This window comes from Megalobrama amblycephala, linkage group LG18, assembly GCF_018812025.1.
Source record: "Megalobrama amblycephala isolate DHTTF-2021 linkage group LG18, ASM1881202v1, whole genome shotgun sequence".
In the NCBI taxonomy this organism is placed as follows: domain Eukaryota; kingdom Metazoa; phylum Chordata; class Actinopteri; order Cypriniformes; family Xenocyprididae; genus Megalobrama; species Megalobrama amblycephala.
The window spans coordinates 13,743,167-13,757,073 of NC_063061.1; the positions used below are offsets into that span (position 1 = coordinate 13,743,167).

At 36.4% G+C, this 13,907-nt stretch overlaps 1 protein-coding gene across 10 annotated transcripts in view; it reads right to left on the bottom strand.

Annotated features, from left to right (window-relative positions):
• The window catches only part of igsf9bb (immunoglobulin superfamily, member 9Bb), a 144,473-nt gene that overhangs the window by 97,223 nt on the left and 33,343 nt on the right, over nt 1–13,907 (bottom strand). For all 10 annotated transcript variants that reach the window (XR_007181259.1, XR_007181258.1, XR_007181257.1 and 7 more), the window contains exon 2: nt 4,640–4,831. Coding sequence is in view for 7 of the 10 variants with exons in the window: in XM_048166202.1 (XP_048022159.1) it covers nt 4,640–4,831 (192 nt within the window). In the remaining 3 variants the exon portion in view is untranslated. The remainder of the gene's footprint in view (nt 1–4,639; nt 4,832–13,907) is intronic.

The following is a 13,907-nucleotide window of genomic DNA, read 5'->3' on the forward strand; positions in this document are numbered from 1 at the left end:
TATACAGTATGATATCTTAAAGATTAAAGGATTAGTTCACTTTCAAATTAAAATTTCCTGATAATTTACTCACCCCCATGTCATCCAAGATGTTCATGTCTTTCTCTCTTCAGTCGAAAAGAAATGAAGGTTTTTGATGAAAACATTCCAGGATTTTTCTCCATATAGTGGACTTCAATGGCCTCCAAACGGCTGAAGGTCAAAATTACAGTTTCAGTGCAGCTTCAAAGCGTTCTACACGATCCTAGACGAGGAATAAGGGTCTTATCTAGAGAAACCATTGCTCATTTTCTAAAAAAAATTAAAAATTATAAAATTACAGGTCAAAGTTTGAACTAATTGTTATATACTTGCACTAGCATATTGTATATGACAATTTAGTTCAAACTTTGACCTGTGGAGGGCAATAATACACTTAGCAGTGTCTACACTGCCGGAATTCTAATAGAGAAGAAGAAGAAGAAGAGAGCTAGTTCAAGATGAGCATTTATGGTTAAAACGTATATAATTTTTTTTTTTTTTTTTAGAAAATGAGCAATGGTTTCTCTAGATAAGACCCTTATTTCTCATCTGTGATCATGTAGAACATTTTGAAGCTGCAAAGAAACTGTAATTTTGACCTTCTACCGTTTGGAGGCCATTGAAGTCCACTATAAGGAGATAAATCCTGGAATGTTTTCATCAAAAACCTTCATTTCTTTTCGACTGAAGAAAGACATGAACATCTTGGATGACATGGGGGTGAGTAAATTATCAGGAAATTTTAATTTGAAAGTGAACTAATCCTTTAACTTTGAGTGAATGTTACATGATGCCAAAATAATCCATGGAAAAGTAAGGGAAATTAGATGCAAAAACTTCAAATAAGGTTTCAAATCGCATACATCCCAGGTTTCCTGCACCAGCCACGCAACAGCCTTTGAGATTTTTTTTAAATATCTTTCCCCGTTTAAAAAAAAAAATACAGCACATCACTGCACAATGTGTTAAAAATCACTGCTGGAAATTCAGCTAAGGATTCATGATGAGAGAAAATAAAAAAAAATCTCATCTCATTACGATTCACTGTGAGAGCCATTAAAATTGCATATCCTGCCTCAAGCCACTCCTGATAAACTATCACAGTTTCTTTGCTTTTATAAATCTGACATGCTCTTAAATTATGCCCTTTCTGTTTCCACTCCTTATCAATCATGTAATTTTCAATCTCAATTAGAAAAAAAGGACCATATTTGATCTGCCTCAACCCACCCCAAAACCTCTTTCATCTGTTCGGCTGATGCTTTGCTCTAGACATCAGCACCTCTTCCACCTGTCCACTGATCTGAACCGCCAGATCCATTGAAGCAAAAGATAAGAGCTTTCTTCAAACCAGCCTGTACGTTTCGATTCATAATCTGTTGACACGGCCGGCTCTTGCCCTGTGATAAAGCTTTCAGCCCCTATGAGTGAGATTAAATAATGTGCTGAGGTCTGGACTGGGCTGATTTCAGAGACAACAGTAAGTGTCTTCATTTCAGTGGGTCAAACGTATGGCTGAACAGCCTACTGTGATACCCTGTATATGAATAAAATGAAACAGGTGACATATCCAGCAATTAGGGATGCAGATCAGCCACCTACATGTATTGGCAGATATTTGACAAAATTAAGATTTTAAAAAATTAAATTTTACTTGACTTGTAATATGGAGCTGTTTATTGAATCCAATAGGATACACCACGGGTGTGCTTTATTTTCTAATAATTCAACAGACTGGAGTCAATTATTTCATTTATACTACGGTTACCACACCTCAAGACATTGTTCAGATGTTTTATTTTAAGACATTTGTCAGGTTTTTGTCCTTAAAGGGGTGCTTGATTATGATTTCACTTTTTTCACTTTAGTTAGTGTGTAATGTTGCTGTCAGAGCATAAACAACATCTGCAAAGTTATGACGCTCAAAGTTCAATGCTAGTCGATGTAATGAATCAACTCCACAGCAGCTACATAAATTTATCCACTAACCATTTAGAAACGTCCAGATGCATTTTATAAGTTGTATGTTCTTCCTGAGTCTCTCCATCAGTGTCTGACTCTGGTTTGAACAATGTAAGGCTAAACACCGTTACTGACAATCGTCATTTTGGCTGCGTGAGATTCTCCAGCTTTGTTGTTGTTGAGAAACCGAAGCATGAGCTGTTAAACCTCTGCCCTATTCTGGAAAGGGGGCCGGGAGCAGCAGCTCATTTGCATTTAAAGGGACACACACAAAAAGAGAAGGTGCTCGCTGCAGAGCAAATAGGTGAAGCTTACGTTAGCTCCCCCTCGCTAGACGTCCAGTGAGGAGGAGCGAATGTACAACCACACCCTAATCCTACCCTAACCCTACCCACAACTCTATCTCTCCACCCCATTCGACATCCAGACTGACAGAACTCTGTGAACTGCAGTGCAAACTAAGATGGCGGCGCCCATCTCGCATTATAGATCAAGATAAAGATCATTTATAAAGGTTTTTAAATGACAAAACACACTCACTCACACATATTTGAGAATCGGAATATCATATAGTTGAAGACATGTAAGCAAGTTTGCGAATGTTTTAAATAAAAAAGGAAAAACAAAATAATAGTGATCCATCTCTCATAGAGTGTTATTGTGGCTACGTTCAGCACTTGTAACACGCACGCGTCGCCATGGAAACAATAAGGGCAAACGTTCTAAAATAAGGGTCGCCTTAAAAAAAAAAATCACTCTGGCGGTCAGTTAGAATATTTTAAACTCACGCTTGAAAGGTGTGCGTATCCTGGGTGTTTTAATACTGTATTAGAAAGCCTAAAAGAAAATTTTTGTCAGGACAGAAATTTGTGACTTTTCAGAGATTTCGATACACAATCCTGAGCAAATGAAACTGTGGTTGCTACGCCTACGTCAACCGTGACCTTTTCAACGTAATTGCGTATTACGTGACGTCACGAACGCGCATCGGAGAAAAGAGCAAAGCCAGCATTTGTGCTTATAAAACTTGACCGATCGTTTCGCTAGATAAGACCCTTATTCATCGTCTGGTGTCGTTTAAAGCCCTTTGAAGCTGCACTGAAGCTGCCATTTGGACCTTCAACCGTTTGGTGCCCATTGAAATGAATGATATGGAGAAAAATCCTAGAATGTTTACATCAAAAACCTTAATTTCTTTTCAACTGAAGAAAGAAAGACATGGACATCTTGGATGACATGGGGGTGAGTAAATTATCAGCAAAAGTTTATTTAAAAGTGAACTAATCCTTTAATGCAGTTAATAGAGAGAGAAATTAAGTGAATGTGAATTACCTGAATTTATGTAGCATCTCAACAGCAAAACTGTAAGTTTATTTGCTTCAAGAACAGCACTGTTATTACCTCACTAGTGAGAAATGTCATGTTGGCGCTTACAGCTGTTTCTGTGCGAGTGTGTGTCCGTACTGTACGTGTGTGTGTGTGTGTGTGTGTGTGTGTGTGTGTGTGTGTGTGTGTTTGAGTGGGATAAAGAGAGTATGTTTTTTCTGTGCATAAAAAAATAATAATAATTTTGTGGCAAAAACATAGAAATAATTTGTCATTTTTATCCTATTGTTTAATTTATTTATTTGCTTTGTCAGTGTCATTGTGGGTTTTGGTTAATAAAATTGGGGATTCAAAAAACACTGTCTGGTGGGCAAGAAATTTAATTTCCCAGTCTGCATCCAACTAACAGATCCAACCCACTAATGTTCAGTAGACATGACTGCATGTTCCTGCAATACAAATCGCTTATCCTGTACTTGAAGGGGTGTAATTTCATTGTGTTTGTAAGGATGAAAATTAAGACTTTGGCTTTCCTGTTCCAACCCACTCCAAGGGCCATTTGGAATTCATTAAAAAATGTTAAGAGATGCTAATAGTGATCAAGGCCTGTAGGCCAAGATGTGTGTACATCCCGTAGGCCTGCTAATTGTCACACCTTTAGTATGGTGGGGGAAGTTGTAATACTCTGATTGGCCTTTAGTTTCTTGTCAAAAACATTAAGCCTATTTGATTTCTAATTTGGTACATCCCTGCAATATCCACAAATTCTGTTATCATAAAGAGAATGAGATGTGGAAAGGCAACCTTCCATCTTTAAGACAGGGTTCACATAAGGGTAATTTTGGGAGAATCACAGTTGTTGTGATGAAACGATCCGTGCAGTGTTCGAATATATTTATGGAGATGGTTTTATCTGATGAAGACTGCAGATAATGACCTCGGACCAAACAGGCATTTACTGTTCACTAATTTTTTGTGACAAATCAGAGCCACGTGAGAAAAAACAAGAAGTTTAGAACTGTAATAACTGGAAAAGGAAAGAGACATTTCAACAGTATTTATCTCAAAAACCAGGCCAATTTGTTTCAATGCATTTTAATGCGTATATCGGTGGATGAAAAAGCTTCATTCATGTGAAATATCACTATCAATGCAAAACACTGCCTGAAAGAAAGAATAATATCTAAAGCATATGTAAAATATGTGAATTTCCTTTGTTAAATGCAATAATCAAATAATGAATGAGCTAAAAGCTTTATTAATCATACCAACAGTGGCTATATTTGTGTGAATGATGAAATGCAGTGAGACACAAATAATCAGGGCTCACCGGCATACTCGGGGTCCACATGGGGAGGGTAGAAGCGGAAGTTGATGAAGAAGGGGATGGGAACTCCAAACTTGAACCACTCCACCACGTAGGGCTGGCCGTTGAGTGGGTGGGCCACGTCACATCCCAGAATCACGGTCTCCCCAGCGCGGGCCGTCACAAACTGGGGCTCCTCTCTGACTCCGTGGGCACCTGTGAGAACATATGGACCTTGATGAGCAATCACACACAGGATTGTAACAACCACACACTGAAACTGCTCTGGGGAGCAGTGACTCATCTAACAGCTGAAATTAGATTTTGGTTAGTAAATCTACCATAGATCAGCAAGTCTGCAGGCAATGTGCTAAAATTCAATTCTGTATTATAAATTAACCTTATCCGGAAATCCTGTAACTATTTTACTAATCAAAATACACACTCTCTCACTCTCTGTTCACTAACATAAACTACAATGGGCTCCAAAATTAAATAATGGCAATATGCGATTGCTTTTTGTGCTGCACTTAAACTGGAAGTCAACAATTTTTTATAGGATTTGAACAAATGTAAAACAAAGAAAACTTATAACAAAAATACGAAATATTTAAGATAATGCATTATTTCTAGGTAACTAATCAAATAATCGTGTTTGTGACACTGATCATATGAACTCCTTTGTACGAACGGTCAGTTGTTTTCATTAAAGCAAAAGAACCAGTTCTTATTAATGGGTCAGTCAAAAGTTTCACAAAAGTATCTCGAAGTGGCTTCTGAGTTAGCAGTCTGAATCAGACTCAGTCAGTGAATCATTCAGAGGTGTTACTGAGTTCACAACTGATGTCCTGACTGTCATTACGGTTATGTTTAGATAAAAAAAAAAAGAACAGGGAAACTGTAAACTGTGATGTGTATAGACTGACTGGCTGTTCATTTGACAGCATGTAATTAAAGTGACCGTATTACTTGAAAGGTTCTTAATTCTCTTTAGAGGAGATATACAACCATGCAGCTAAACAAGCCAAAACGAATTATTAAAAAACGAAACTGAAGGTAAACCTGCGCTGCTCTCATGGTGGTTATAAAGTTACCTCTCTCTTTCGGTGAAGTGGAGCAGCTGCTCTTGCTGAATGGCACGGATTGCACTATGGACTATTGTACCTTTTGTATATTTTAATTTTTTAACTGTATTTTATTTTTTATAACGAACAAGCTGCGATGTCACGTTTCCAGTGCTTTGTTGTGTGTGCGTGAGGCGCGGGCGCGATCAAACAGCTGTCTTTGCAGGGGACTTGCCTCATCGTCATGGCAACCGTTCGTAGCCAGGTCAGATTACGTCAGAGTTTGTTGCCGTTTGTTGGAAAACTGTTCACACCGCGCAGACATTCCACGACCCGACAAACGCCGATTAAACATGTTCAGTCGGTTGAAAACCGACTTCGACCAACGCCAACAGGGGTATCACACCGATCCAACAAACTCCAACAGACGAGTTTGTTGGCTGTTGTCGGTGCGGTGTGAATTGGCCTTAAATTGCATGCATCAAAAGTCAAAAAAACACTTTCATTTTCTCATAATATACATTTCACATCACCACATTTTTTTCAATGATTCTCAAACGACTCATCTGCTGAATCTTACTGTCTATGGCTGAATCAGTCTCTCTAAATCCCTCCTTTCCGCGATTCTACTCTGCTCTGATTGGCCAGATGACCCAGTCTGTTGTGATTGGTCTACCGCTTACAGCGCAAGTCGGAAACAAACGGCCATTACGGAGGCTTCCTAAAGCTCAGCGATTATACACACTGTAAAGACAGTAACGATGGCGTTGATTTTACAATATCAATCCGAACGCGAGTCCGATGATGAAATACTGGAAGAACTAGTACCTACTCAACCCAAACCTCCATCGCAAGTTGAGCACCAGTGATAGGCTACTCAGTTTGACGTTCATCATGAGATGTTGCAACTGTAATTCCTCACCATCAGCATTAACAAGTCCATTGATTGTGGTGCACACGTGGTAGTTCGTATTATTAACAGTATCAATAACAGTGCATACGTTAACCAAGCACTAACGTGAATGTCTGATGTAACATTGAAGTTTGTAAAACAAATATTGCACCATCATTTATCATTACTCAAAGTAGTAAGAACGACAGACAATCTGCATTAATGGACACAGTTTTAGGTAATAGTGGGCCCACAGCTGATTAGCAGAAGTATTTCAGTAAGACAGTAAAAACGTGAGTTAGCCGGTTAGCCGGAGACATAAACAATAGGCTAAAACACAAAACGATGTATTTTGAACACTCGGTATGAAATACATTAAGAATTAACCCTTTGATGCATAACATGGGTCAAAAATGACCCGGCTGAGTTTTTATTTTCTATATCTTTGCAAGAAATTAATTTCATCATTCAGTATTCCAGGTATTCCTCAATTAACTTCTTTTTGATCATCACAAATCCTCATTTTAATTTTTTTTTTCTTACTTTTTGAATAAAAATCATTTTTCTATCACTACCCTTCTAATGCGCAACATGGGTCAAAAATGACCCGTATTCATTTCCTATGTTATTTCAATCATGACTGAGTGTTTCTTCACTGAATCTTTGAGAGAAATGTATTTTGTCATTTATTTATTCCAGGTATTCATTAAATATCTTGTTTTTGATTTTCTACAAATAATTGTTTATTTTTTCTTTCTTACTTTATAAACAAACACAGTTTCTACATCAATTTTACACACATGGGTCAAAAATGACCCATATAGAAATCTTTAATATTTGCAAATTTTTGCAAGTAGGAACATATTTACTGCAGACAACTGTTCATCTGCCACACATTTCACATCTTAACAAGGCTACTTTTGTATATTTCATGGATGCAAGTCTTATTATATTTAATATATTAGGCTATATATTTCATAATTTTTTATTTTTTGTCATAAATCAATGCAATTGGTCACCCTTTAAATCTGTCAGTGTTCCTGAAAAGTAACAGTTTTGGACATATACAACATGAGTCTAAAGTGACCTGAATGAGTTATTATTTTCTATATCTCATATATTACAATAAATTAATTTCATCATTCATTATTCCAGGTATTACTCAAACAAATCCTTATTTAAATATTTCCTTTCTTTTTGAATGAAATTTTTTTTGTGTCATTATCTTTCTAAAGGCCAAAGTATACTTCGCGTTTTATACTTTTTATAATTTCCACCAGATTTATGTAATAAATGCGCAACCTGCACATACACATTTAAATTGTGTTCGACTGTTCACAAAGTATACTTTCAGCTTCTTTTAAAGTGATGTCATCATCCAGCTCAGTTCTGTTGAGGACCAGAATCTAACACTCTAGATAAAGAAAATCAAAAGCACAAGAATATTCAAATATTCAAATTCAAATACACTTATTATATATTTTCACTGTTGGACAGAAACCTTGTTCAAAACTCTTACTTTTTAGGAACACTGATAGATGTAAAAGGTGACCAGTAGCATTGGTTTATGACAAAAAATAAAGATTATGAAATATAATATATAGCCTATTATATGAAATATAATATGACTTTCATCCATCAAATATACAAAAGCAGCCATGTTGAGATGTGAAATGTGTGGCGGATGAATAGTTGTCTGCAGTAAATATGTTCCTACTTGCGAAAATTTGCAAAGGTTTCTAATATGGGTCATTTTTGACCCATGTGTGTAAAATTGATGTAGAAATACAAAAGTTATGATTTGTGAAAATCAAAAACAAGATATTTAAGGAATACCTGGAATAAATAAATGACAAATTACATTTCTTTCAAAGATTCAGCGAAGAAACACTCAGTCATGATTGAAATAACATAGGAAATGAATACGGGTCATTTTTGACCCATGTGTGTAAAATTGATGTAGACATACAAAAACTGTGTTTGTTTATAAAGTAAGAAAGAAAAAATGAACATAATGATTTTTGACAATCCAAAACAAGATATTTAAGGAATACCTGAAATAAATGAATGATAAAATACATTTCTTTCAAAGATTCAGCAAAGAAACACTCAACCATGATTGAAATTACATAGGAAATGAATACGGGTCATTTTTGACCCATGTTGCGCATTAGAAGGGGTTTTCATAGCTTGCGCATCAAATTAATCACACTTACAGGTTGTGATTCTGAGCAGCAAGTTGGATTCGAATTACAAACGACTCATTTAAGCGGTTCAGAGTCAACTCTTTCTTTTGAGAGACAATAACTTTATTTATGATGGACTTTCAGCTTCACAACTTTGCAGACTACATTACACGCTGCATTAAAGGTAATTTTCAAAAAAAGATGTCTAAATAAATGAGTTTTATTAAATCACAATTTTCTAGAAAACAATTTAAGTAATGAAACCGTACTGGACAGACGTAGTGAAACTGCAATCAATCTTTGCTACAGTAACCGTGTCATCCAAGCTTATCTTGCCCACAGCAAATAAATAGGTAATCCAAAATGAATAATCAGATATAGATTACTAGACAAAAAAAATTTGCATTAGACACAGGATAAAAATTCAAGTCATCCTCTCTTCAGGAGCAAAACTGACCTTGACTTAAGGTCACTGGCCAATGGAAAAACTGGTATAATCTGCGTATGTAAGAGTGTGAGGTGCCTAACATGACAAATAAAACAGTGTGGCTTAATCTAAGCCTAGGTGGACTAAAACAGATTTATTCAATATGTAATTTCCTTTGTGAGGCACATCACACATAAAAAGCTGGGGAATCAGATGACTTAATCACGACTGTGATTAGATATTCTCAGCTGCTGCTTTCCCTCCTCCTCTCTAGCCCTGTAATGATGTGATGATGAGAGCCGGAGTGCCGCCAGCGCGTCCCTGTGCATATACCCAAGACTCCCGCTACACCCACTACCTACTGCAGCAGCGCCTGCTGATTGGCTGCTGGTGACATCACCGGTGAGCAAAACAAGCCTTGGAAGGTATGACTTCACTGTTTGCACGGCTGAGAGCAACAAGCGGTTAACAAGCTGCTCTCTCTACTCTCCCCTCCAGATTTACTCCCGTTTACAATGAAAGACACAGGGGATTGAGCCAGTCAAACCACTTGAGCCCTGAGAGAAAGAGGATGTGCATTTACAACAGAGAGGACTCAAGCATTCTCTGTACTAAAAAGTCCAAGCATCATTTGTTTTACTTCTTTTGGTAGAAGACAGAAACATGTGACCTTTTAAACAGGTAAAATAATAATAATAGTAATTGAGCTGCCCAGTTATTTACATGTGCATCAATATTTATTTATTATCAAAACACTATTTTCGATATAAGTGTATGGTTATTTTTTCTTCTTTTTGGTCATGTAAAATATAACTAATACTGCTCATAAATAAGTAAATAACAACTTGCATGTACATTTACATGAACATTAATACATTTACATGTATTCATTTAGCAGATGCTTTTATCCAAAGAAACTTACATAATGTAGTCAAGTCATCTTATCTTATATAGCGCTTTATACAAAACAGATTGTTTCAAAGCAGCTTTATGGTGATAAACATCAGGAAAATAATGATCAATGGTACAAAGAGAATTAAAAGAGACAATAGTGTCATCATTCAGCTGAAGTCAGATTAGTGTTGATTCAGTTCAGTTCAACAACAGTGAACTGAAGATATTCTGTACTGCAAGCTATTTCCTTGGTTGTTGTTGTTGCTATCATTTTGATTATTACTATACTTTGGTCATGCGTTATCTTCAAATAACAAGTTAACCAGGACTGCCACAGGTATAACCCAAAAATAAAAATAATTAAATCAATAAAGGCAGATAATGCCCTTAGTTGGTAGGAGATGAACTGGTTTGCAGTGTTTTGCAAAGATGCAACCATCTTAGCATAAGATTTGCATGAATATACTGACGAAAGCATCAAAATATTAGGCATACATTAACGATCTAACAGCATATCAGGATCTTCACAGAACTTGCTCAACATTATAAATGTAACGGAAGGCTGGAGGCACTGTACTTCCTTTGAAAATCCCACTTAGGAAAGTAGGTCAAAGTAACCCGTAAGTGCTCTGAGATTGTGAAGGATTTGATTCAGGACTGAGCTTCCTCTAAAAACACTGAATCAACACCCAAGGGTCATAATATTGCCAACTATTTCCACCAGAATCAATATGGCAGGACAAATGCGAATTCCTAATTAAAGAAAAAATCTATATACAGGAAATGCTCCAGTAAGCGTCTTTATCATCATTGTGCCAGTTCTAAAAATACACAAATTAAAGGCTATTTGCCATTTAAAAATGTCCTGCCTCAACTTTCAGTTTCAATACAAAGTCAATATATAAAAGACATTGGGCCACTAAAACACAAATCTTTAAACTAAGATGTATCACCTGTTGAATTTTATTAATCTATATTAAAACGTTTTAAAAGTTTGTTTTGCTCAAGAAAATAAACCAAGCATCTGTGTCAGCATCTGTAAAGTATCTGACTATTTCAGAGGCAATGTTGTCTGATTGTTGCATAAATTTAATGAGTGGTGATGAAAATTTCTGATTTGCAGTGCAAAATAAACAGGATGGATCCTGACTGTGCAATTACAGCTGGAAGAGCCCACCGCCTGAAAGAACCTGAAAAAAAGCTAAAAAAAAAATGGTTTGTGTAAGAAAAGAAAAGGTACAGAAAAGACTGCAAATGGGTAAGTACAAAGAAAAAATAATAAAAAGCTCAGCTGTACAGTGCAAATTAAACGACATTACCTCCCCTTGGCGAACAATAGACTGTAGCTTCCCATTCATCTGCATCAGACAATTCTGACAAGGCTGATAAAAAACAAAATATCATGGTGGCTTTGCAAACTAATGACACTCTAATGGAAGGGAAGGACTTGACCTAGTTCGGCTAAATCACACCAACCCTGCCATGGATCACTCACACGAAACCCTCAGAGGTTCAGGTTCTGTGTGAAATGTGCTCTCTGTTTTCAAACAGCCCAAGCTTAGGCCTGTTCAGCTCTCGTGTCCTTTAGCAGAGCTGCTATCTGATTTCAGGTGACTTAGAACAATCTTATGATTACGGCCGAAGCAGAATTAACAGGCTCTTGAGGTAAGCTAATGATTCTTTAGCCCATGTTATAGATTCATTCAAATGGATAACTAAAATGGATAGATGATTGAAATTCCTTTTCCTTTATGACCATTTACTGTAACTATATTTATTGACAAGAGACTAAGTGCACATACAATGGATGCTATAGGCAGACGCACACAGAATCGGCACATATTTTGTATGTATGAAATCTGTGCACTTCTGCAGAACTGATAGCTTCCCCAAAATGTATCATTCTAAATGCATTACGAATCGTTCTTTTCAGTCAGATCTTTAATTAGCATAACCAAAGTCTGTTCACTTGGCGGCCATATTTGCAACGCCTCTGGGTAGCTATTTTGGGTATGCAAGACCAAGTCCGATCTATTTGAATGCACTGTAAACCCTAGCACTCAAAATAATTCATTGGTTTGAGTAGGACAAACTTAAATTAAATAAATTAGTTCAGTCAAATTAACTTTTAAGAGTATTTGAACTTTATTTTTCTTTCAAGTTCACAGAACTGATATATTTTAAGTAAACTGAACTGTTTCATTGTTTTGAGTTTATTAACTTATTTCTTTTAATTTAGATGAACTAAAGTTTAACTGAAACTGGGCTAGGATTTCCATTTCCCAGCACGCTTTACCCATGGCACTCGAAAGGGAGAGTAAATGCTACAATTATTGTTTGTTTTTTTGTGCAAGATTAATGTTAAGTGGGAGATTTAGTAGTGATTAATGTTTTGTTAGAGTTTCTGTTAATGTGTGTTTTTGGAGAGTTACCATCATAGTGACAAGTTGTGCATGCGGCTTGGTTTGAGAGCCAGTATGTTAAATGCTTTATATTGCTGCATTCATTCAGCAAGTGCTATACCATGCTATTGTTAACAAATTAGCAAGTTAACATTTTGAATTAACTTGTTATAGCTAGCTAATTTTACACTAATAAAAATGTTTACATTGGGGTTACATGATAATTTTACGTTAAATGTATGAGTGTACTCAAATATTTCAAGTTAAGAACAATTAAAATGTATGAGTACAAAATAAAAAGATGTGCCAGTTCTGCTTACTTAAACTGAATTTCTTAACTTAAAAATTTTGAGGCAACTGAACTGTTTGCCAACTTATTCAGGTTTACAGTGTGGGGGAATCCTGAAATCTCAAAAACTGCTTGGCGAACTCGAAATTAAATAACATATTTCAAATCAGCAACAAAATCTGACATGAACTGTTCCATAAATGTTGCTTCTTATGCTCAAATAGCGTTAAAAAGCTTATTTTTCAGGCTAGAAGAGCCAAAGCGCATGTGCACTCCTAAGCGCGAATCTCAGGTTTCTATGGGAACCGAAGCTTCTAACGGCAGCTGCAGTGAGGCAATGACTTTATCAATCAGCGATTGGCTCTTTTACAGAAGGCGGGGCACATTCCGCCATGTTGCGCATTGCAGTTTCTCCCATTCTTAACTAATAGGAGTGAATAGTCTTTCTATATCTATAGTCTTTGGTGTAACTGACTTAAAGGTGCCCTAGAATTAAATATTGAATTTATCTTGGCATAGTCAAATAACAAGAGTTCAGTACATGGAAAAGACATACACTGAGTTTCAAACTCCATTGTTTCTTCCTTCTTATATAAATCTCATTTGTTTAAAAGACCTCAGAAGAACAGGCGAATCTCAACATAACACCGACTGTTACGTAACAGTTGGGGTGTACGCCCCCAATATTTGCATATGCCAGCTCATGTTCAAGCCATTAGACAAGGGCAGAACGTCTGGATGTGCACAGCTGAATCATCAGACTAGGTAAGCAAGCAAGAACAATAGCGAAAAATGGCAGATGGAGCAATAATAACTGATAATAATATTTGTGAATTGTCTTTCTAAATGTTTCGTTAGCATGTTGCTAATGTACTGTTAAATGTGGTTAAAGTTACCATCATTTATTACTTTATTCACGGACACAAGAGCCGTCGCTATTTTCATTTTTAAACACTTGCAGTCTGTATAATTCATAAACACAACTTCATTCTTTATAAATCTCTCCAACAGTGTGTAATGTTAGCTTTAGCCACGGAGCACTATCAAACTCATTCAGAATCAAATGTAAACATCCAAATAAATACAATACTCACATATACCGATGTATGCATGCAGCATGCATGATGAACATCTTGTA